Raw genomic sequence first — 21556 nt, forward strand, 5'->3', positions numbered from 1 at the left:
ATAAAGCACTAGAAAGGCACAGATAGAGGAAAAAGCCAATACATCACCAAGTTACTGCCAGAAGCAAAACCAGGACAGCTATCATCATATCCTGGGGGTACGGACACAGGGCAGAGAAGCTCTGTGCTGAGGAACCCCTGGGAGACAAGTAAGAGGAGAAAGAACTTGCAAGAGGGCCATCCTTTCCACTGGGAAATAGCAGCTCCTCAGTAAGTATGGTTCTATATTAGTAAGAGTGGAAAGAACACTTTTCAACTCAGCTTCTTAAAGCAGACTCGCAGACACAGAATACTGAGGTTACTAGTGAGGAGAGGGTAGTGCAGACGGCAACATCGGGGTAGGGGGAGTACGAGGCACAAACCATTAGGTAAAAACAAGCTTCAGGGATATACTGTACAACACGGGAATACAGCCAATATTTTATAATAACTATAAATGGAGTATAACTTTGAAACACTGTGGATCACTATACCATACACCTGTGACATATAATATTGTACAGCAACTATACTTTAATAAAACAAAAACACAGTTTTTAAAAAAACAAAAAACAAATTACTGTTAGCCATAACATGGTAAGTTTCCCAGTCTTTAAAAGTGGAGTCAAGGAACTTCCAAGGTGGTCCAGTGGCTAAGACTCCACGCTCTTGCTGCAGGGGGCCCGGGGCTTGATCCCTGGGTTTAGGGAACTAGATCCCACATGCTGCAACTAAAGAGCCTGTGTGCCCATCTCAGATCCAGTGTAGCCAAATAAGTAAGTATTAAAAAAGTGGAGTCAAATATCAGCTTTGGGTGTCCCAGAAGCCCCCTGTGGGAGGAGCGGTCCCCTTACCGGCGCATGGGAGGTGAGCCTCCGGTGGAACCGAGAGACCCTGCCAAACACTTCCTGGCAGTAGCGATGCAGCTCCTCCAGCTCGTCCTCAATCAGCACGGCGTCCAGGGGCTCGCTCTTTTGAATGAGCTGCTCCCCAAAAACGATGAGCTGATCAATCTTGTTGGTATTTAACGTAATTTCCTGCTGGAAACCCTGTTTAGAGGATGAGGAAGAAAGGATTTCAAACTCTAACTCCATCAATTTTGAACTAAGTGACTATAATGAGTTAAGAATTTTAAATGATCATACACGTTTTTTCTTCCCCCTTTTGGGCACTGACATTTCCAATTAAAATAATTCTAAAGGTCTGGCAAAAATGGACATTTACTGCTTTTGGGTGTGAGAAGTATCTGTTCCTGGTCTTACTGTTTCTTTTTTATTAACTTATTTATATTTTTATTGGAGTATAGTCGCTTTACAATGTTGTATTAGTTTCCACTGCACAGCAAAGTGAATTGGTTATATGTTTACACATATCCCCTCTTTTTTGGGTTTCCTTCCCGTTTAGGTCACCACAGGGCACTGAGTGGAGTTCCCTGTGCTAGACAGTAGGATCTCATTAGTTATCGATTTTATACATAGTATCAACAGTGTATGTATATCAATCCCAATCTCCCAGTCCATCCCATGCTCTTGAGAGACAGTTTCATCCTGCTACAGCCCACAGGTGTACTCAGACTTGAGTGCTGGAGAAACAGCATCTTATGAATGAAGTTCTCTTTGGAACCTCAAGAGCGTTCTCCCCTTGGACGATTATAAATGACAAAGAGAATGAAGGGCCTCATTCCAATGACCCCTGGACTGTAACGAATGGTATCCTTGCTCGTGATAACCTGGCAGGACACAGGTGGATGCGGTCTGGCTGTTCTGGCAGCTCTGGAATCTGCTCTCAGGGTGTCAGGTGGAGTTTGTTCTTGGCCAGCTCTCCACAGGGTGCACTCTATGGGGAGGAGCCAGGGAAGCAGGCCTTACATTCAGCTGGCGCATCTTGTCGTCAGCATCGCTCTCTGAGAAGTGCTCCACATTGGTCAGCTGTAGGTCCATCTCTGTGAGCCAGACCAGGATGCTCTCCCTGGTTCCCTCAAATTCCTCCCTTTGGTTGGTGAAATGCTACAAAAGGGGGAGAAGGTCACATTTGTGTTGATGGCAGAACAGTTCAGGCAGACAGCAAGGTCACTTTCAGCACAGGGGAAGGGGAGCCTGGGGTACCCCCAGAGGCCCACTCAGCATGCAAGGGGACCACTGTGGGGTCCGGAGCCTGGGGTCTGGTCCTGGCTATGATACCAACAAGCCCCCTAACTTCTCTGAGTCTCAGTGTCTGCTGGTAAATGAGATGTGGGAATGTCGACCATGATCTCTAAGGTTCTTTGGGCGTTGGAAATTCTACAATTCTCTAGTCTACGTCAGTGATTTTCCTAGTCTGTCCTTTGAGGAACCACCTTAAAGTCCAGGCCAGGCATTTGCCTGTTTCTACCTGTTAGCTTTCTATGGGAACTTTTGCTTGCCAAGGATTTAGTAGCTTCAAGATGGAAAAGTACCCATCTCGGGGTTGAACCTGGACTAGCGCCCCATCTGCCTTCACTGATACAATTCCGAGTGTCTTTCCTCAAAGGAAGAAAACCCAGATTTATCACCTCCAATTCAGGAGGCCTCTCGGGTTACCACCTCAGAGACAGGCCGCTGATTCTCAAACACTGTGCCAAGTGAAGGTTTTGGCTGGTCACAGTTAAATTAGCAGGAGATAAAGAAATTAACACAAGGGAGTGTCTGAAAAGCTAGCCAATTTCTTCTCCCTGAGAAGGTTAAAAACAAAATAAAACACACACCCAGATTTGCCTTTTCTTAGAATGGCTTTAAGAGCACTCTACCTTGAGAATAGAATCAAGGATTAAAATTACTTCCTGCAGCCACCACCCACACCGGTCCTATCAATTTACACCTGGACTCACAAAGGGCTGACATATGATGTCTTAGGAGTTACAGAACTCTAAGGTGACTGTTTATACCCCAGAACCAAACCCAACATTTGAGGTTCATCAGTTGCTCTAAAATTGGGAGAACAGTTACTGTCCCCAACCCCCAATACAGAGGGGGCTCTGTCCATCCCCTCACAGTGCAAGAGCCGACAGGACACACGAGCAGATGGGCAAAGTGGGCCTCTTCTGAGATTGAGGTACCTTCACCAGACCCAGTGACAAGGCTGCCCCAGACCCTGGGCAGTGTGGGTGTCACCCTTGGGGGTGACAGAAGCTGAAAAAAGCAATGTATTTGGTAACACAAACCCCATAAAGTTTCAAGCCTATTCTGAAGCAAATAACTTCTTTAAAAAAAAATTTGGTGGAGGGGGAGGGCAGCTTTCTTGGCAGCTTTGGGCTTAGACAAAGGGGAAGGCTCTACGGGAAGAATGTTAAGACAGCTTAGGCCTCAAGAGACACCTTCTACCCGCTGCTTTTGTTACAAGCCTGACTGATTTCAAGTATCAGCTTCCCACAACCCCCCAGCATCTACAAATGACCCGGTGACGTAGAGGGGGTTACTCTGAGTCTCCGCAGGATGGCCGTGACCCGCTTCTGGAGGTTGTCCCAGCGCTGGTTGCCCTCATGCACCATCTGCTTCAGTTTGCTGGCCGTGTCGGTGCGGTTCTCGCGGGCCAGCCGCCGGTACTGCTTGTTGATGAGCTCCAGCTGCGTCAGCCTCTCATGGATCTGCCGCTGGAAGGCCTGCAGCACGGTGGGGGGGCCGTCAGTGCCACAACTCCAGGGTGCCAGGACACCACTTACAGGCCCCAGGTCACCTGCCTCAAGTGTCCATCCCCAAATGAAAGGCATGATTCACTAGCTTCACTCATTCTTTTGATGCTACCAGAGAACAGCCTTTCAAGGTCATGGCTGGGTGGTTGGCATAAAATAGTAATGCCCTGCAAAGCCGCTGGAGCAGCCGATGCAGACTGGGGACTGGGCAGCCCTGCCTAGAGGCAGGAAAGCCTCCCACTCATGAGAAGACCCGGTAGCCATCCCCGAGCCCTGCGAGTCCCCGCTTCTCAGGACCACTGGCTGGAAGGGGCGGTGGGGGCACGGGAGGGGTTGGGTCTTTACCTCAAACCTCTTCAGCTCTTCTTTGGCAACTGTGTACAACACCTCGGAGGAATTCGGACAGGCTGCTGTCCTCTCGGCGGCCTTGAGCCAGTCCTCAAAGCGGGAGTAATCGTCTAGAAACTTCTGCCATAGCCGCCACGTCTCCTCAATTCTAACAGAAGGAAAGAACTCAATGCAAGCTGCCCATTCCAATCAGAGCTTTCGTACAGCTTCTTGTCCCTTGACCGGTCCCACTTCCAGCCCCGGCCCCATGCATCGGCACTAAATGTCTCGGGGTGGGGGGCGGGGGTGATCCTGCTACCCCTTCCAGGAAATAATCAGAGACATCGCTTCATGGTCAGGACACCCTTCTGGGAACACCGGGCCTCTCCGAACTCCAGCTTCACAGTGGTCACCCAACAGGAGACAGGCGTCTTCCACCACACAGAGCTGGGAGACTCAGTACAGTGTAACCTGCGGTTACACCCACGACACAGCAGAGCCAGGGAGAGACATGACCCTGATCATGCTTTCCTTGAAAGATTTCTTTAGTAAGGACTGGCCACACTACTGAGCCTTCCCCGCCAGCACTCAGCACGTCCCTCAGTGAAGCTAACGGTCACTGTTACATAGGTCAGACGGGAACACGGAGTCGGCGGACCACACTTAAGTCACCCGGGGGCAGCTCGGCCCTTACTTCATCCGCCGCTCCATGGACATGGCGCAGATGTTCCTCCAGCGCCTGTCCAGGCTCCTGGTGGTCTGCTGGATGGAGTCGCACTCGGTCTCGTTGGCACAGGCATCCGAGTCGTGCAGCAGGACGTCACAGATGTTAAACACAGACTCCACCCCTGCGCTGTGCTGCTCAATGTCTCGCTGCAGGTCCTGCAACAACAAGAGAGGAAGAGGCATCAAAGGACCCCCCTCCTTCCAGCCTAGGGGACACAGTCCTGAGTGCATTTCTACCTGGGACTCCGCAATATAGGCCAAGTCACCTTTGTGCAACCCCTGTGCTACAGCACCTGACAGGAGGCCTAACTGTGGGCAACTGGGGGATGAAGGCGTTGAACTGACCAGGCGAAGGAGGCAAAGGAATGGGGGTCCCCTTCCCTGACAGCCCACCACCCCAGACTTTGGGGTGGCATTTGATCTACTCCACACCATCCAATCTCCAGGGCCTCCAGTTTAGATTTGGCTTTCGGAAGGTCTTCCTTGGAAAACTATCTTGAACAGGACCTAAGACTTCAGCAACACAAACTCTGAACCTTTTATGGGTCACAGGATTCTTAAATCTACCAAGAGTTCTGAGCTATCTTCATACAGTCGACCCCCCAAATTGTGCACACAGTGGCACGGTGCCCACAGCCTCCCCACGAGCACATCCTAGGGCTCCATGGGCCCAAGGAAAGAATCTGGGGCAGAGATTTTGCCCTCCAACTCATGGGGGAGGGGGCGGGGTCTCTGGGGTCTTGTCCCGTGATGGGGAGAGCACTGCTGATTCAGGAAAATGAAGGCTCTCACCAAGAGAAAGCTCATGGTCGCTGGAAAACTTGTTTAAGAATAAACATAGCATTTTCAGTTATCACCCAGGGAGTATAGCTTCTGCACACAAGGGCAGGGCTGGGTGAGGGCGAGGTGAGCAGCCTGTTTCTCTTGTTATTCTAGATGAGTTAGTCCTCTCCTGATATCCAAACTCTGTGATAACTGTCATGTGGCCATGCCGCTCATCTGACCACCCAAACGACACTGCGAAACAGACAAAGTTAAATGAACTGCTGGATTCAACAAAAAGTTCCCTGGATTCAACAAAGTTCATTTTAAGAGGGATTATTTTATAAACAGTGTCTACCGTTGTCTACAGAAAGGCAGCCTGAAGTTTATTCCAGGTCTTCTCAATATTTAAAAATTTTGGACATTATGACTGGATTACTAGATAGGACTAATGTTTTCCTACTCTTCTTCTGATAAATGCACATTTGTCTCATGCTGTGTCCAGGTGGAAACAAAAGAACAAAATGCCAACACTCAAATCAAGTTTTAAATCAAGCAGTTCTCAACACAGATCCTAACTTATGAACAATGGGTACTTCAAAGTTACATTCAGAAGAAAATGTGTTTTTTTTTTTTAGTTCGTCACCATATGTCCTATGAAGAGAGACATGCAGGTGATTTTCTTTAAGCTCTGTAGTCTAGGATAAATGTCTGAGATGCTGTAATGGGGGCAGTCATTTTGGGGTCAGTGGAAGACTAGCCTTATTAGGTTTAATAGAATTTCAGATTTAAGAATTCTCACCAGTTCACAGAATTGCCGCAGGCTTCCTTAAAATTTACAGCTATTAATAAGTCCCTTTTAACTGTTTTGCCAAATAAGGAATCTTAATGCTGGTGTTAAATGAATAATACTGACAATTACCTTTCAAAAATGGTACCTGCCCCCGACCTTGCTTGGTAGGATTTGACTGAAAAGCATTGAGAAAGTCTAGTCTATGGATAAACATAAATGCCATGTATTTTAATAGCCTCTTTGGAGTTACTCTAGCTTCCCTGGTGGCTCAGAGGTTAAAGCATCTGACTCCAATGCAGGAGACCTGGGTTCGATCCCTGGGTGGGGAAGATCCCCTGGAGAAGGAAATGGCAACCCACTCCAGTATTCTTGCCTGGAGAATCTCATGGACAGAGGAGCCTGGTAGGCTACAGTCCATGGGGTTGCAAAGAGTCGGACATGACTGAGCGACTTCACTTTCTACATTTTCTACTCAGCTTATACTGAATGAAACAGCTAAAGAAAACTGATTAATATAAAGGGTGGATGATGGCAAGAAACGGGCTCTCCATTGCTTTATAAAAGACCATGAACATCTTGGCAAAAAAGGAGCCCCAAGTTTTTCAAAATTTCCCAAACTTCTAAAACACCACAAAATGGCCAACTGTAGTGTGAACTAGTCATCTTGCAAAGTAGAAAATAAATAGTGGACTCTATTTTAAAACACAAACTGGTGAAGTCCTAGACAAGCGACATTTTGCAAACTGAGATAATCCCACCCCTAGCACCTGTGGTGAGGCCCCTGGTTTCAAAAGTGTTCAAATGCAGAGATGAATCTAACTTAAGAAACATCCTAAAACCACGTGAAAGACTGTTGCCAACAATTCTGGAAACACGGGCGCCTGTTTGCTTTGTGTTTCTGTTCCTGAGCAGGTGGCACAGAGCACTAGAGCTGAAAGAGGGCTAAGGGAGACGGGGGAGGCAGGAAGCTAGGGCCGAGAATGCAGCCGGGAAGAATGAGAACACACAAGGAACCAGGAAAAGATGAAATAAAGAGCAGAAAACGGGAAAACCAGGGTGAGAGGGCAAAAATCATGGGGTGTGTTACGGGACCCCAGGTAGTGGCTCCAGACTGTCTCCTGGGAGGCGCTAGGGGTGTCAAGCAAGTCCAGCAGGGTGGTCTTGGGAAGTGGTTTGGGGGTTTTGCAGAAAGCTGACATGACCCACTGGGGAGGGGACTATTGGTAATTATAGGGTGCAGGATAATTAACCCCCAGGCCACCATCAGGCACTTCCACAGAGAACCAAGAAGCCAAAGAAAATTGGAGAGAAATGCTGAAGACTCGGTGAAAGTGGTTCATGGTTTAAAAACGTCACAGAGGTAGCCATTGCTTCCTTTGCATTTTGAAGATGATACATATTCTACAGGAATAACAATACAACCCTTACTACCTAAAGAATTTCTCATAAAGGAGAGAAGCAAAAAGACTTCTGTAAGGTCTGACCCATTCTGCACCAGGCTCCCAAGGATATTACGGTGATGGTCCAGGGACCTCATGGCTCAATCACTTTGGGGACCTGAGGGCTTCTGCAGAAGGGAGGACTAGGTGATCTCAAGCTTGGGTCTTATTTCTGGAAGTAATCAAGCAATTTATTATGTTTAAATTAGTGGCAGTGACACAGGTAAAGTTTTTTTCTAATGGCTCATACTTTTTTGTGTGGGACACATTTTTTGGTTTTGGGTGGAGCATTTAAGGTCTAGGTTAAGTTATACTTTTTTAAAATTTTAAATAAGAATACTAAAGGTTTCCTCAGGACATCTGCGGTAGGCAGAATATCAGCATTTTAAGAACCAGGTCCTTATCCCCAGAACTGTAGCTATGCTAGGTTACACGGCAAAGGAGAATTAAGTGTGCCAATCAACCTTAAAACAGGGAGATTATCCTGGATTCTCTGGGTGGGTCTAATGGAATCTCAAGGGTCCTTAAAAGTAGTAGAGACAACTGGAGGGAGAAAGACAGAGAGAGAGGCAAAGTTGCTGGCTTTGAAGATGGAGGAGGGAGGCACGGACCAAAAAATGAGGGCAACGTCTAGGAACTCAAGGCAAACAAACGGGTCCTCCCCTAGAACTTCCCCTGGTGGCTCAGATAGTAAAGAACCTGCCTGCAATGCAGGAAACCTGGGTTTGATCCCCAGAGAGTTCCACAGACAGAGGAGCCTGGCTGCAGTCCCATGGGGTCACAAAGAGTTGGATACCATTGAGTCAGTGAACAACACTAACAGTCGAACCTCCAGAAAGGAATGTAGCCCTGGCAACACCTTGACCTCAGCCCTGTGCCAGATTTCTGACCTCCAGAGCTATAAGATGATACATTTGCATGAACCTTCTAAATTGGTAGTAATTTGTAACAGTGTAATAGGAAATTAATATAATATCTGATTTCTTTATAGCAATGTGATCCTGAATACTAACTTCATAATTTGTTTTATAGCCAAAGGATAAGAATTCCATGATGGTGATTCTAAGTTCTATGAAGAGGAAAATTTCAAATCAGCCAGATTAAAATTATATACCATTTCAGAATACAGGAACAAACACGGCCAAGAGAATGGCAGCTGCTCCAAATTATACACTTTCGGGAATAAATTCCCTGCAATTTAATGATGTTTGTCACACGTCAGATTTACAAAATGTTAACACATTTATATAATCAGCACCTGCCAAATTTAGCCCATCATTCTTCAAGGGGAAAAATGTTGTCAGCTTTGGTTCTATTTAGCTGAAAAAGCTCACCAGTCAGGGCAAACGGTTATATGTAAGGCCTGTCTATGAAGAGACTATTCAAAGAAATCCAACCTAATGGGTCAATCTTGTAATTAAAGCTGATAATATTTAGTAGCTGTGAGTATACTGAAAAGGCATGAAAATCTCTGCCGTGTCCATTAACATGGTGGTTTTATCAATATTCATTTCTCCACAAAAGAAAGATGGAATATAGATGACCTAAATGGAAAAGATATACTTAAATTTCTGAGACTAAGTGGAAAAACCAGTATTTTTACTTTGGAGCACTGCTAAATCATACTAGTTTAAAAATCAGAGAATAGGCATTATTCAAACAGTAAAATGTAATAGGATTAAATAAAGATCTAAGTTGAGAGTATTATCAAATACTTAGCTCTGTTTCAGGGGAGCATGAAATGTTGACCTGCACTCAAGAGAATTTATCATCAAGGAGTGGCCTTCTGGCCTTGATGATAAGCTGATGAAAAAGGTTCAGCCCCCAAGCAGCTGTGATATGTGGGTGAATCGCCCCTGCGTGGTGAATTACAAACAAACACCAAGGCTTTGGAGGAAACAGGAAGAAAACATACAAGTCTGTGAACTTGATGGCGACCGTATTACTTTATATGGTTAAAACCGAATGTGTCCACAGGGCTAAGAAAAACAAGAAGGAAAGCTACTAAAATAACATAAACTTAGCTATTTTAAAAATAAAGAGAAGCTTGGGCACTGCATATGAGAATGAGTTTCTGAACATGAACCCTTGGAGGGCAGGAGAGTGGATTTGGTAAGTCAGTGAGACCAAAGAGTACCCAGCAGGTAAGGGGGCAGGACTCAGTGGTGTTCAAACTGTGGGATTTCCAGGGTTGGCTACGAGGGGACAGAACTGATGGCAGAAATGTATAGAACATCCACAGGACAGGCTTCCTGCGCTACTGGTCCTCTGTATTCCCCACCCCTCGAGCCTCTCACTTTTTTGAAGCTCTATCAGACCCATCAAGTATTGTCCCATGAAGACCTTCTTTGGTTGGAAAATTATTATTTTTTCAATTCATTGCCAAAACTATGTTACCAAAAGACAAAGATCAAAGTTAAGGAAAATAAAAAATTAAAAAACCCCTTATTTATCACTACAATTAAGGTCTACATCTTAAACATTATTCAAAATATTTCACAAGGAGACACATGTATGGTGGGGTGTGGGTGTAAGAGACAGACGCCTCACACCCCCAAGGACACAGACAGGTGGTCAGCTTTCTCGGGAAGAAACAAACCAATACCATGGATGTGAACCTGCTAGAACACACAGCCAGCGTGAGACAGGTCTGAGTGAGTGGGCCCAGAAAAAAACCCATTCCGCACTTCCCCACCTGCTGCTCAGCAAGCCTCTTCTGGATCTCTTGATCGTCACAGACATCATAAACCACGGGCTTAGAAAGCTCAGACTCAATCCGAGCCAACCAAGTGCGAAGGTTGCTCATGTTTTTGTCTAACTGCTGAATAAAAGCGAAGGTCTCCTTCAACTTCTTCACCCTAAATATATTTGCAGGGAAAAAAAAAAAGAGATGGAAAACAAAAGCACAATGTTTAGCGGTGAGAAAAATGCACCCATAAGCGTATTGGAGAGTAAAAAAGGAATCATCATTGGTTACTGATTTTATTGGTGACAATGCTCATGTCACCAGATACAAGTTCTCACAGAACATGCGACAATTTACAAAACTGCTGTTGCGGTTGATTTTTAAACAGACTAAGAGTTAATCTACCCAGGCACATGTAAAATCCTATCATTCCCAAGGTGGGATCCCCTGAGACCTAGTGCATCTTTCCAGGGCTCCAGAGGAGTCAGGAGATGCCATTTCTTTCTTTCCATCTTAATATCACCACACGTGACTTCTGTCCAGTTCCTGTCTTGGGTATCACCGAGGTCACAGCAGTCAGGGACCTTCCATCACGGGTGAAGATGTTACACGCCTGGCTTACTGGAGGTCTCTGGCCCTAGATGCCTCTCATGAGACCCTCTCCTTGAGTCAGCACAGAGCATGTGCCAAGCCCCACCACATCCAGCCTGAGGCGCTGGCGGTGCTGCACACAAGCAACCAGCCCATCGTGGGGCAGCTGTCTGAGCCAAGAAGGGAGGGGCGGACACGCCGTCAGCAAGCACAGTTCCAGCTCCATTTAACCCAATCAATCCACCTGGCTCAGCATGGAATAGACGTGAACTAACACGCTTGGCATCAGCATACACAGAGAGCTCACGAGCATGTCAAAGTGTTGTCAAGGGGGAGTAATGCAGAGGCTGAGGGAAAATGATCTCCAGATAGATCCCCACAGACAATGTGAAAATCCTCAAGCAGAGCAAGTGAGGGCTTGCTCTGGTAATCCGTGGGTTTTTTAATCCCAGAGACTTGAGGTAATGGCAACAATGGAAAGTTCCCACTTACTGATACTCACGTTATGAGGTGCTATCAGAACTGCATCCCACGGTGCTGGAAAGAGAAACTGGGGCACTGACTGTAACTCACAGGAAGTGCCCCGCCCGCCCCAGCCACCAGCATCTCTTCCTTGACTGCCTGTGAACAGCTTCCTGCTGCCCCCTCACCCTCCTACCAGCTTCTGGTTCTGTAGCTGAAGTATAAGCGTCCGGTTCTCATTCAAACCCTTCCACAGTCCTCGCCTACCCTGACATATCAGTTTAAAACCTTGCCTTTCAATTCCTCAGGTGGTCTGTCTGCCTCCAGCCCTGCCCTCCACAAACCAGCTCCCCTTTCCTTCTCCCGCAGCTTCTACCGCTGTTCTGAGATGAGCTGGGGGCTTCTCGCCCATGTGCTCCCACAGCCCTGGGGCTCTCCGGCATTAAGTGTGTTCGCATCCCTCATTCGCTGTGCCCATCCAGGCAGAGTCCACAGCAGCCAGGTGGCACTCTGCGTGCACCGCATACCCTCAGACCACCTAGTGGCCAGGAGGTGTTTACAAACATTTCCTGAATGAATAAATATGTATGAGCACCTCTAGTCCACGTGACTACCTAGCAAAACCATAGAGTTACGTATTACCAGAGAGTTGGGTTTTTATTATTATGTTGTTTTTAGCACACAACTGACAAAATCAACCTTGTGTGTGTGTGTTAGCTGCTCAGTCATGTCTGACTCTTTGTGACTCCATGGACTGTAGCCTGCCAGGCTCCTCTCTCCATGGGAGTCTCCAGACAAGAATATTGGAGTGGGTAGCCATTCCCCTCTCCAGGGCATCTTCCTGATTCAGGGATTGAATCCTGGTCTCCCACATTGCAGGTAGATTCTTTACCATTTGGGCCACCAGGGAAGCCCAATCAACCTTAGGGTATGATTTCTAGCTTCAGTTCTATTTCCAGTTAGTTTTACAATTTAGGGAAAATCCTTCTACCTCAGCCCCTCACCTCCAGCAGGACTCTCAGGTCCCCTCAGCTTCAGGAAGGTGGTGGCATCTGGGCAACGTGCAAGCCAGAGCCTTGGAGTGAGCAGACCCCAGTCTGAGCCCCACTGCACCATCGATAAGCTGTGTACCCAGCAAGGGACCTAACCTTCCTGATTCGCAGGTTCCTTGTTAACCAGCAAATTATCAGCTTTGTAGGGGTTTCTGAGACAAACTAGGGGATGCACGTAAAGCCTTTGGCATAAAGCAAGCACTCACTATGCTCACTCACTAAGCTCTTATGACTGATGACTGGGATCACACACTGCTACAATAAGGCCTCATTTATATGGCATTGGCCCTCACACGGTCCTTTTATAAATATTTTATCCCCATAGTGCCATGAGGAAGGCAAGCTTGGAAGGAGTCCAAGGAGCCTGGTGATGAAGAGCACACACTTTGTGTTAAGTGTCTGGGTATGAGTCCTGGCTCCGTTTAATCTCATGTGTAAAACTGTGTGAACAGTGGTAACTTCCTCCACTGGGTGGCTGAGAGGACAGAATGAGATATAAATACATGAAAGGCAATTGGCACAGTGCCTGACAGAGATAAATGCCCAGAAATTGTGGTTGTGATGATCTGAAGAAGGTAGATTTTCCAAATTACATTCTTACTGCAAATACCACAACAAGTTTCCTTTAAAGCCATAAGATGATTTATTAAAAAGGAAGCAACGGAATCTGGGGCCAGGCCTGGATGCAGCTGTAACCTAGATCCTTCCTTTATTCCCCTGGCTTTAGAGTTAGACCCTCCTCACCCCAATGTCTTGTCACCCTGACTGCCCGGGGAACAGAAAGAACACTCCAGACAATGCCAGAGCAGTTGGGAACCCCGGGCCCCATGGGACAAAGTCTTCCATGCAGTTTGCAAGGGGCTACCCTCCTGGGAAGCTACAGCTAAAGAAGCGCGGCCCTGAGAGCACCCTGCAGGTGGGGAGAGGTGCTCAGGCCAGCGCCTCTGCACAGCGCCCTGCTTCCCCATCCTTCCCCTTCTCCTCTCCCAGGATGGCAGCCCCGACTGCTTCACCCAGCACCTGACCCTACTCCATCATAAGGATCTCAGTTTCTTTATTTTGAAAGAAAAGGGCTAGAATGCAACTTTTTTAAATGAAGAAAGCTAACAAGTAATGAAACAACCTAGGAGCAAAAAGAACAAGATGCAGTGATCCTGAATCCCGTTAAGGGTGAGGTGTGCAACAAGTAGAGGGGAGAATATGGGAAGGTGGATGCATGGTTAGCTTGGCACCCTCAGAACTATGGTACTCCAGGCCAGTGGCGCCCAAAATATGGGGCTCAGGCCCATTGGTGTCCAAACAAGTTAGGTGTGGGAATAAAATGCTAGACTTTCTCTGTTATCCCATTCTTTTAAAATTCCTACATTGGGTATGCTTTATAGTTCACAAACTATATTACTAAAATGGAACATCTACAGAAATGCTGACATCTAAATGTGTCAGGCTTGTTGTCCTTTATATATAGTAGTTAACTCATTTAATCCTTATAACAGTGCTGTGAAATCAGTATAGAATCATGCCCATTTGACAGATAAGGTAACTGAGGCAATGAGGTTAAATAATTTGCCATGGTGACATAGTCATTCAGTGGCAGAGGAAGGATGTTAACCTGGGCAATCTGGCCAGAATTGCTGTTCTTAAGCACTTTTCTCATGATGGCTCATATAAACCTACACATGATAACGTGCACATATGCAGGGGTACAGGATGGTTTTCATCGCTGTCAGGGAATATGACCAGGCTTCGGGACACAATGCGGGGTAGGAACCCACCTACTAAATGCTGCATTTTGAGTGCTCACTGTGCCCCTTCATGATTTCCTTTCAATAAACTTTAACCACTGACTTTGTCTGGGATCCTGTGAAGATCCTGAGGATTCCAACATAACTTATTCCCAGGGGTTATGATCTAATTTGACATTATAATACAATATAGGAGGTGCTCAATAAATACCTTCTGAATGAGCAAGTGACATTCACACATCCCTTCAAGCTTGTGTTTTTCATAAAAGAGATGGTCATAATACATTTTAAAGGAAAGAGGTAAAGATCAGAGCACCTTCGAGCCATCCAGCCACAGACAATTTGCTGGTATTCTACGAGTCACACACGCTCCTAGACCTTGGTTCTATATTAGACATGCGAAGAAATCCAAGCATACCCATCACATGCATGCTTGGGGCAAAAAAAAAAAAAAAAAAAAAAGAGGAAGGGAGAGGGTGGGAGGGAAAGGAAAAGAAGCTACAAAACATTCACTCAGTCAGGACTTAACCTGCTTCTATGTCCCAACATCTGACCAAATATCCCCAAATGCAAAATATCCCCAAATGCCCAGTGGTATAAATGAATGTTGTTCCTCAGATTATCATACTAAGACTTACTCTGAGAACCATCAGAGGTACTGCTTAGTTTGTATGGTTCTATTCTGTGCAGGCACTAATATAATTATCTAATCATCACCTTCCCCAGGTCAGGAAGTACACGTCATTTGCCAACCCAGGCAACCGACCTCCTAGTTAGGCCTTGTTAATTTTGCTCTTGGAAAATTTTAAATCTCGAGTTAATATTGGGAACAAGGAAATCCATTCAGAGAGCAGACTGTTGGCACAGGGAAGCAAGCACAATTCTGGACTGCATCAACCACCCAGGCAGCTTAAGTAGCTCACCATCTCGGCACTGGCCCATGGTTCACCCCAGATGCGCTTGACTAATACTAATCACACATATATTCCAACAAATCATGTTTCTCTGGAAAAAATAAACACAATTCCCTGAGCTGAATTCCAGTTCTGAGGACTGGAAAGCCAAAATATTTAGGAGCAAAGAGGAAGTTTTTCAGCTATATGAACTATTGGAAGATCTGAATAAAATTAACACATTTTTATATAATGCCAAACAAAATAAGATGTTTGCCAAAAAGTATACATTTTAGAAGTTCTTCTGTGGGGCTTGTGGGTAGAAATGCAGAAAATAATCAAGGTGAATAAAGTTTTCCATCTAGCGATGGATGGGAATTTAATACCTATGAACCCTGTTCTCTCTCAAAAATAAAAATTAAGCCAGGTAAATAAATATCACTTCATGAGTCAGGCCTAAATCTTAACGTGTGAGGGAAGCTTTAAATATCAAATTCATGTATATGGAAGATTTTACATTGCAGTCCTATTTTCTCCATGCAAAAGGGTCTACAGTTAAATGATTAAGGTCCTGGATTAGCATAAGCTAGAAAAATTCCCATGCCAATGTGTACTGCATAACTTAAAAAGGAAAACTGAGATGGTTGAATATCTGAATTTGTACTAAAACGGACACTCAGACTCGTGGGCAGCTGTCAGTTGCTAAAAACATTCTATGAATTCTGTATAATTGCATCTTTGTAAACAACTAACCAGCCCTGTAGTAAGATAATCAATTACTCCAAGAACCTGAAGCCCTGATTTGAGGGCAGGGACATCACATTTGAGCTAATCGCCTCCTTGAAGCCGGGGGACTTCCATTTTCCCCACAGCATAATCACTTGCCCAGCTTGTCAAAGGCTGGCTGCAGACACCGCACGGCATGCTGACAGTGGAAAGAACCCATCCCCCGATGGCCGAGCACACACACTCCGCAGCCACCATCTCATCGGTCATTTCTATTGTAACAAACATGGGAGCGCGAGAGAGACACCCAGAGACAGCAGCCGCCCCTCCCAGATGCAGAGCGGATGATCGAAATGGCACTTACTGTTGATGAGAAAAAATCATTCCTTAGGTTGAGCGGAACCTCCAAGTTCCCGGCTGCACCTCCACCTCCCGGGGACGAGGCGGCCCCTCCCCCGCACGGCGGCCTCTCCATTCACTGGTTCTGCATCTTCCCCAGGCCGCCCTCCTGCAGGCTCCCAGGGGCTCGCCTCGCCGGCCACCACAGCACAGTGCCCAGAGGTGAGCAAGTGACCTGCGACTCCGCTAACTGCAATTTTTAAATCTTAGTTTTCTCCCTTCTAGTAAACAAACATCTCCAGCTCCTGCCTGTCTCTCACACACACAGTCTTTGTTCTGACGCTACAGGATTGCAATGCCAGGGAAGAAAGTCCCTGTGTTATCTATGGGTTATTTATGAAGTGCTATAAACCCAGGGAAGAAACATTTAGATTTGGGGCGCTGGAAAGGAGGATTTCTGTTCTCATCAAATTAAATGTCTCTGTTTCAGGTTTAAAAGCAACGGTGTAATCTGAAGCCCCCAGGTCCAACGGGAATGGCTTTCTCCTAAAGAAGAAATTGCCCCAGGAGATTTTCAGCCTTGCCTTTTCAGTCCTGTGCATCCTGGCTTAGGAGGCGCAGAGAATTTATTTAGTCCATTTCTTTGCTTTTTTGCAAAAACAAAAACAAAAATGCTATCTTGTTGTACAAAAGCAGTTCAAGATTTGCAGAGGAAGAAATTTTACAGTTTTCTTTGCTAGTTCTCAAGGTTTACCATAATGTGAAGTTTTGAAAATTCCTCCACATCCCTATTCACGGTTCTTGATGTGAACCTGAGTAGCTCTGCTTGGTGGAGCACCATTGGTTTGTGTCCAAATCCCTTTTAGGCTCAGTCTCAGCCTTATGGAGACTCGATATCAATCATTTTTCATGAATCCCTAAAGCCCGACATTTAGTCATTATTTCATCCCGACTTGAACACATCAAGCACATTCTAAACCAGTGAAATTAGGAGTACAGATTGGAAAGAGTTCCCTCAAATGCAGCATCTAACTTGTGTCCACATGCCTGGCTGTGCATGGTGACCTCCACCACTCAGACACTGGACCTATCTGCTGCTGGACACCAGGCTCCTGAGGCTCACGGTCCCTGTGATGGCTGCTGTCTCCTTGGGGAAGATCCCCGACCCTCACAAAGGCATTTCTGCCGGCCCTGAGAGCAGCAGCCGCCAGCTCCAGAGGTGGAACGATGGGGCTGATGGGAAGGAAAAAGGAGACGGGGGAAGCCGACCTCACATCTGGCTCTCTGTGCTAAAAACCTTTAAGTCCTTCCAGTCCCGCTAAATCAGGCAACCTGCTAAGACCAGAGCAAGTCAGCTTTACGACTAGCAACATTGTTTGGTCTTCCAGAGTAACCTTGAGAAAATACAGATAAAAGGAGAGCAATGAAAAACGTAGCAGTTTAAAAAGGCACACATCTCCTTGCCCATTCTTCAAGGGATGGAAACACAATCTTAACACACAGTTGCCATGGTAATAACTGCTGTGCTTAAATGACATTTTAATTGCTACTAATATAAAACAGGTGGGCTTTTCACATTGGTAGGAAATTTATGCTTCATTGAAAAGTTTTTTCATGGACTTGATCTTGCTAATAGCAGGAGAGCTATCTAGCCTAATTACAAAGGGACCATAAAGTAGTGTGTCTGAGTGCATCCCTCCTTCATAACAGTGGCCTAAGGATGCCAAGTCTATTAAATGATGCTACCATCAAAGAGAGATTAGAAGAAAGGTAACAACATTTATAACATTGTTTTAAGAAAAAAAAAAAAGTTCCTGTATTCTTTTTTCCATAAGGAACATTTATTAAACAGAGATAAAAAAAAAAAATTAAAACCACCAGTGATACCAACACCCAATAGATACCAATGGAGATACTCTGGGGTATGTCTTTCCGGTCAGCCGTCTCATCTCTTTTAGGCATGCAAAGCTTTCACCAGATTATCCTCACAGGCTGCTAGAAAAGTCTTTAAAACTTTAAAGACTAACCCCATGTCTCCAAAGATGTTCCACCAAGATGAACAATTAGTGACTCACTGAGGACACAGGGCCCCTGCTTCAGGAGGCACAGAGAAGGCTCTGATTAATAAAGGGGATGGAGGCTCTGGGAAACAAAAGGAGGTGGATTTTTAAGGAGTTTAGCTACTGGGATTTTGAAATCAAGGGTACACATAGGTAAGATTATGTGTTGAGCTGAAGCTTTCTTTGGCATCAGTCCTGTTGATGGCCGAGAACCTTCTTTTCAGAGTTTTAGTCTGTGCTGCTGAAACAAGGCAATTTTGCATCCCTTGGTCCACCACCCAACATCCTGTGCCTTAACTGTTATTTTTAATAGGTAACCCAACTGACCCAAAACACGAATCACACATATTGGTGGTTCTGAAAAACAGCTTCTGTAATTTAGCCATCTCTCCTGCATTCAGGTTTCACTAGATCCATTTTCATGACATTATCAAAGAAAACATGGGCAAGAGGCATAGCCAATGTCTACAATTAAAAAAATTAACTCATTTAATCTGTCACTGAGCATAGTCGGATATAATTAATATATCATCAAATCAGTTTGGGTTCACACCATTCACCGAAAAATACATAGTGGTTCAAATGACCTTTCTATGAAAGAAATTAACATATTTGATAAGAGTTTAGATGTCACAAATGTAAGAAGCCCAGGGGCCCATGAAGAATGCTAAAAGCTCCTGCAGCAATTCTGATCGAGCGTCTGTTCTGTGATTTTTAGTGCCCACACCAGGGGCTTCCCTCATAGTTCAGTCGGTAAAGAATCTGCCTGCAATGCTGGAGACCCAGGTTTGATTCCTGGGTCGGGAAGATTCCCTTGGAGAAGGAAATGGCAACCCACTCCAGTATTCTTGCCTGGAGAATCCCATGGTCAGAGGAGCCTGGCAGGCTACAGTCCATGGGGTCACAAGAGTCAGACACGACTTAGCAACTAAACCACCACCAGGGCCTAAGTGACCTTATGTGAGGAAGTTGGCATTAAGACTGACTTAGGCACCCCGGCGCCCCTGATTATTTGGTTATTTCAGAAGATGTATCCTTTAGACTCTTTGCTTTAAGAATTTTACAGAAGCTGAAAAACACTATGCATGCAGGGAAAAACCGTGGTTTGGGTCAAAGTACCTTCCCCCTACCTCTTGGATCATACACTAATACTACACACATGTATATGGACGGAGCCATCATTGTCCTGGTGCTTTTTTATCCAGAATCTAGCCCATGGTTCATCAACAAGGAGATACGCTACAGAGGCCACAAGGCTACCATAAGTGGCAAGTCACCCGGCTGCTCGCTCCATCTGTGATCCCCAGACCTGAACCATTGGCAATACCTTGGCACTTGCTAGAAATACGCATTCTCGGCCCAGAGAATGGGCACATTCCCTTACTTAGGGAATCAGAAGCTCTGGGGGTGGGGTCCTGCCATCCATGTTCTCAGGAGCCCTCCAAGGATTCTGCTCCATGATTAAATCTGAGAATCACTGCTCCAGATTGGAGAAGGAAATGGAATCCACTGTAGTATTCTTGCCAGGAGAATCCCAGGATGGGGGAGCCATCCTGGCTGCCGTCTGTGAGGTCACACAGAGTTGGACACGACTGAAGTGACTTTTTTAAAGTCATGAAGCTGGGTGCCTGCGTATGGTCTCCCTCCAAGTCTTATTTTTAACAGGAGACGCTGTCTCCTGCCACAGAAATGAAGCAGTGGAACACTGCGGGCAGGACAGGCATGATTAAATGATGTCCAGACTTCTGTGGACAAATGGGGTTATTAACGGACCCTGCAGGATTGCAGGTTCTCCTCCGTGTGGTTTGACTTCTGCAGCCTGTGCAGACCCTCTCCTGCTTTTCTGATGGTGATGTGATGAGTGCCAGTGATCAGACAAGGAGCTGATCTATTAATACATGAGGTCAATTCATGGCAAGTTCAAGCTTGCTGCCTCAACCCACAGATTCACCTGAAGTGTCACAGTAACTAAGTTTCCTAGACTGTCAGTCATATGTCTCACCCTGGCCTTTGCTTTAAGGTAAAATCAGTTATTCCTTTCTAGTTCCTCAGTTCTGAATGGATTTCAACATGGTCTACTCATTTTGGTATAACAAATCAGAAGGGTCTGGGTTTGCAGGGAGGCAATACGACTGTCTGAGTTGAAATCCTGGTTGCCTCATATGCTGACTATGCAATCGTGCCAAGTTACTTAACTTTAGTGCTTCAATTTCCTCATCTGTAAAATGGGATAATGGCATCTACCTTTCAGAATTACAGTGATGATTATGTGGAATCAGACATAAAAGGCACATTGTGAAGAATACAGCCAGCAGCCAATATATTTGCTATTATTTTAACTCCTTATTTTGCTCCTTCTAGAAAGACCACTGAAATTTCACTGGCTGTTTTTCCTTTCGCACCATGCAACTGGCTGAAGACCAGCAGTTAGAGAGGAGGGAGGAAAGCAAGCAGTCTGTTTAACTCTGAAGTGATAGAACCAAAGCACGCATGAGTAAGAATGCATAATCACTCTAGCCCTCAGGAAGCAGAATCTAGATCTAGCTCCTGAATGATCTAAGAACAGGTATGATGTCCTCATACCTTGGATTAGTGCCAGGTGCCCAAGAAGACTTAGGAGATAAAGGCAGTGATGACAAAGGCATACCAGACATAACTGACCCAACAGAAATGATCACATTCTTATGTCCTGGAACATCCATTCAACAAATTATCTGAAGCACTGTTCTAAGCACTGGAAATAAGACAAAGATACTGGTTTCATAGAAGAAAGACCTCTCACTGTTAGACAAAAGCAAGGGAATCCTCGAACACTCAAAAAACGTGCCACTTAAAGTCTTCTTATGGAAAGACAATGATAGTAAGTTACTATCAATGATAGCATTGATAACGATAGCATTCAATAAATGCTCACTTCTATGTGTTGGGCCTGTGACAAATTCAAGACATGCGTTGTCATTCATTCACATAGCGGACTCTGATGTAATCAGTGCTGCTGCTGCTAAGTCACTTCAGTCATGTCTGACTCTGTGCGACCCCATAGACGGCAGCCCACCAGGCTCCCCTGTCCCTGGGATTCTCCAGGCAAGAACACTGGAGTGGGTTGCCATTTCCTTCTCCAATGCATGAAAGTGAAAAGTGAAAGTGAAGTCACTCAGTTGTGTCTGACTCTTGGCGACCCCATGGACTGCAGCCTACCAGGCTCCTCTGTCCATGGGATTTTCCAGGCAAGAGTACTGGACTGGGGTGCCATTGCCTTCTCTGTGAGAAACTGAGGCCTAGAAAGGTTAAATCACTACTCAAGTTTCCACGGTAGGTAGAAGTCAGATAAAGT

At 45.7% G+C, this 21556-nt stretch overlaps 1 protein-coding gene across 1 annotated transcript in view; it reads right to left on the reverse strand.

Moving 5' to 3' along the window:
- Nucleotides 1–21556, reverse strand: part of SYNE2 (spectrin repeat containing nuclear envelope protein 2) — a 271450-nt gene that overhangs the window by 12673 nt on the left and 237221 nt on the right. Inside the window, exons 99-104 of the mRNA XM_068963775.1 lie at nt 10367–10529; nt 4646–4833; nt 3970–4120; nt 3412–3594; nt 1847–1984; nt 833–1027 (exon numbers count right to left, since the gene is read on the reverse strand). Of these exons, the coding sequence (XP_068819876.1) occupies nt 833–1027; nt 1847–1984; nt 3412–3594; nt 3970–4120; nt 4646–4833; nt 10367–10529 (1018 nt within the window). The remainder of the gene's footprint in view (nt 1–832; nt 1028–1846; nt 1985–3411; nt 3595–3969; nt 4121–4645; nt 4834–10366; nt 10530–21556) is intronic.

Source organism: Capricornis sumatraensis, chromosome 2, assembly GCF_032405125.1.
Source record: "Capricornis sumatraensis isolate serow.1 chromosome 2, serow.2, whole genome shotgun sequence".
In the NCBI taxonomy this organism is placed as follows: Eukaryota; Metazoa; Chordata; class Mammalia; order Artiodactyla; family Bovidae; genus Capricornis; species Capricornis sumatraensis.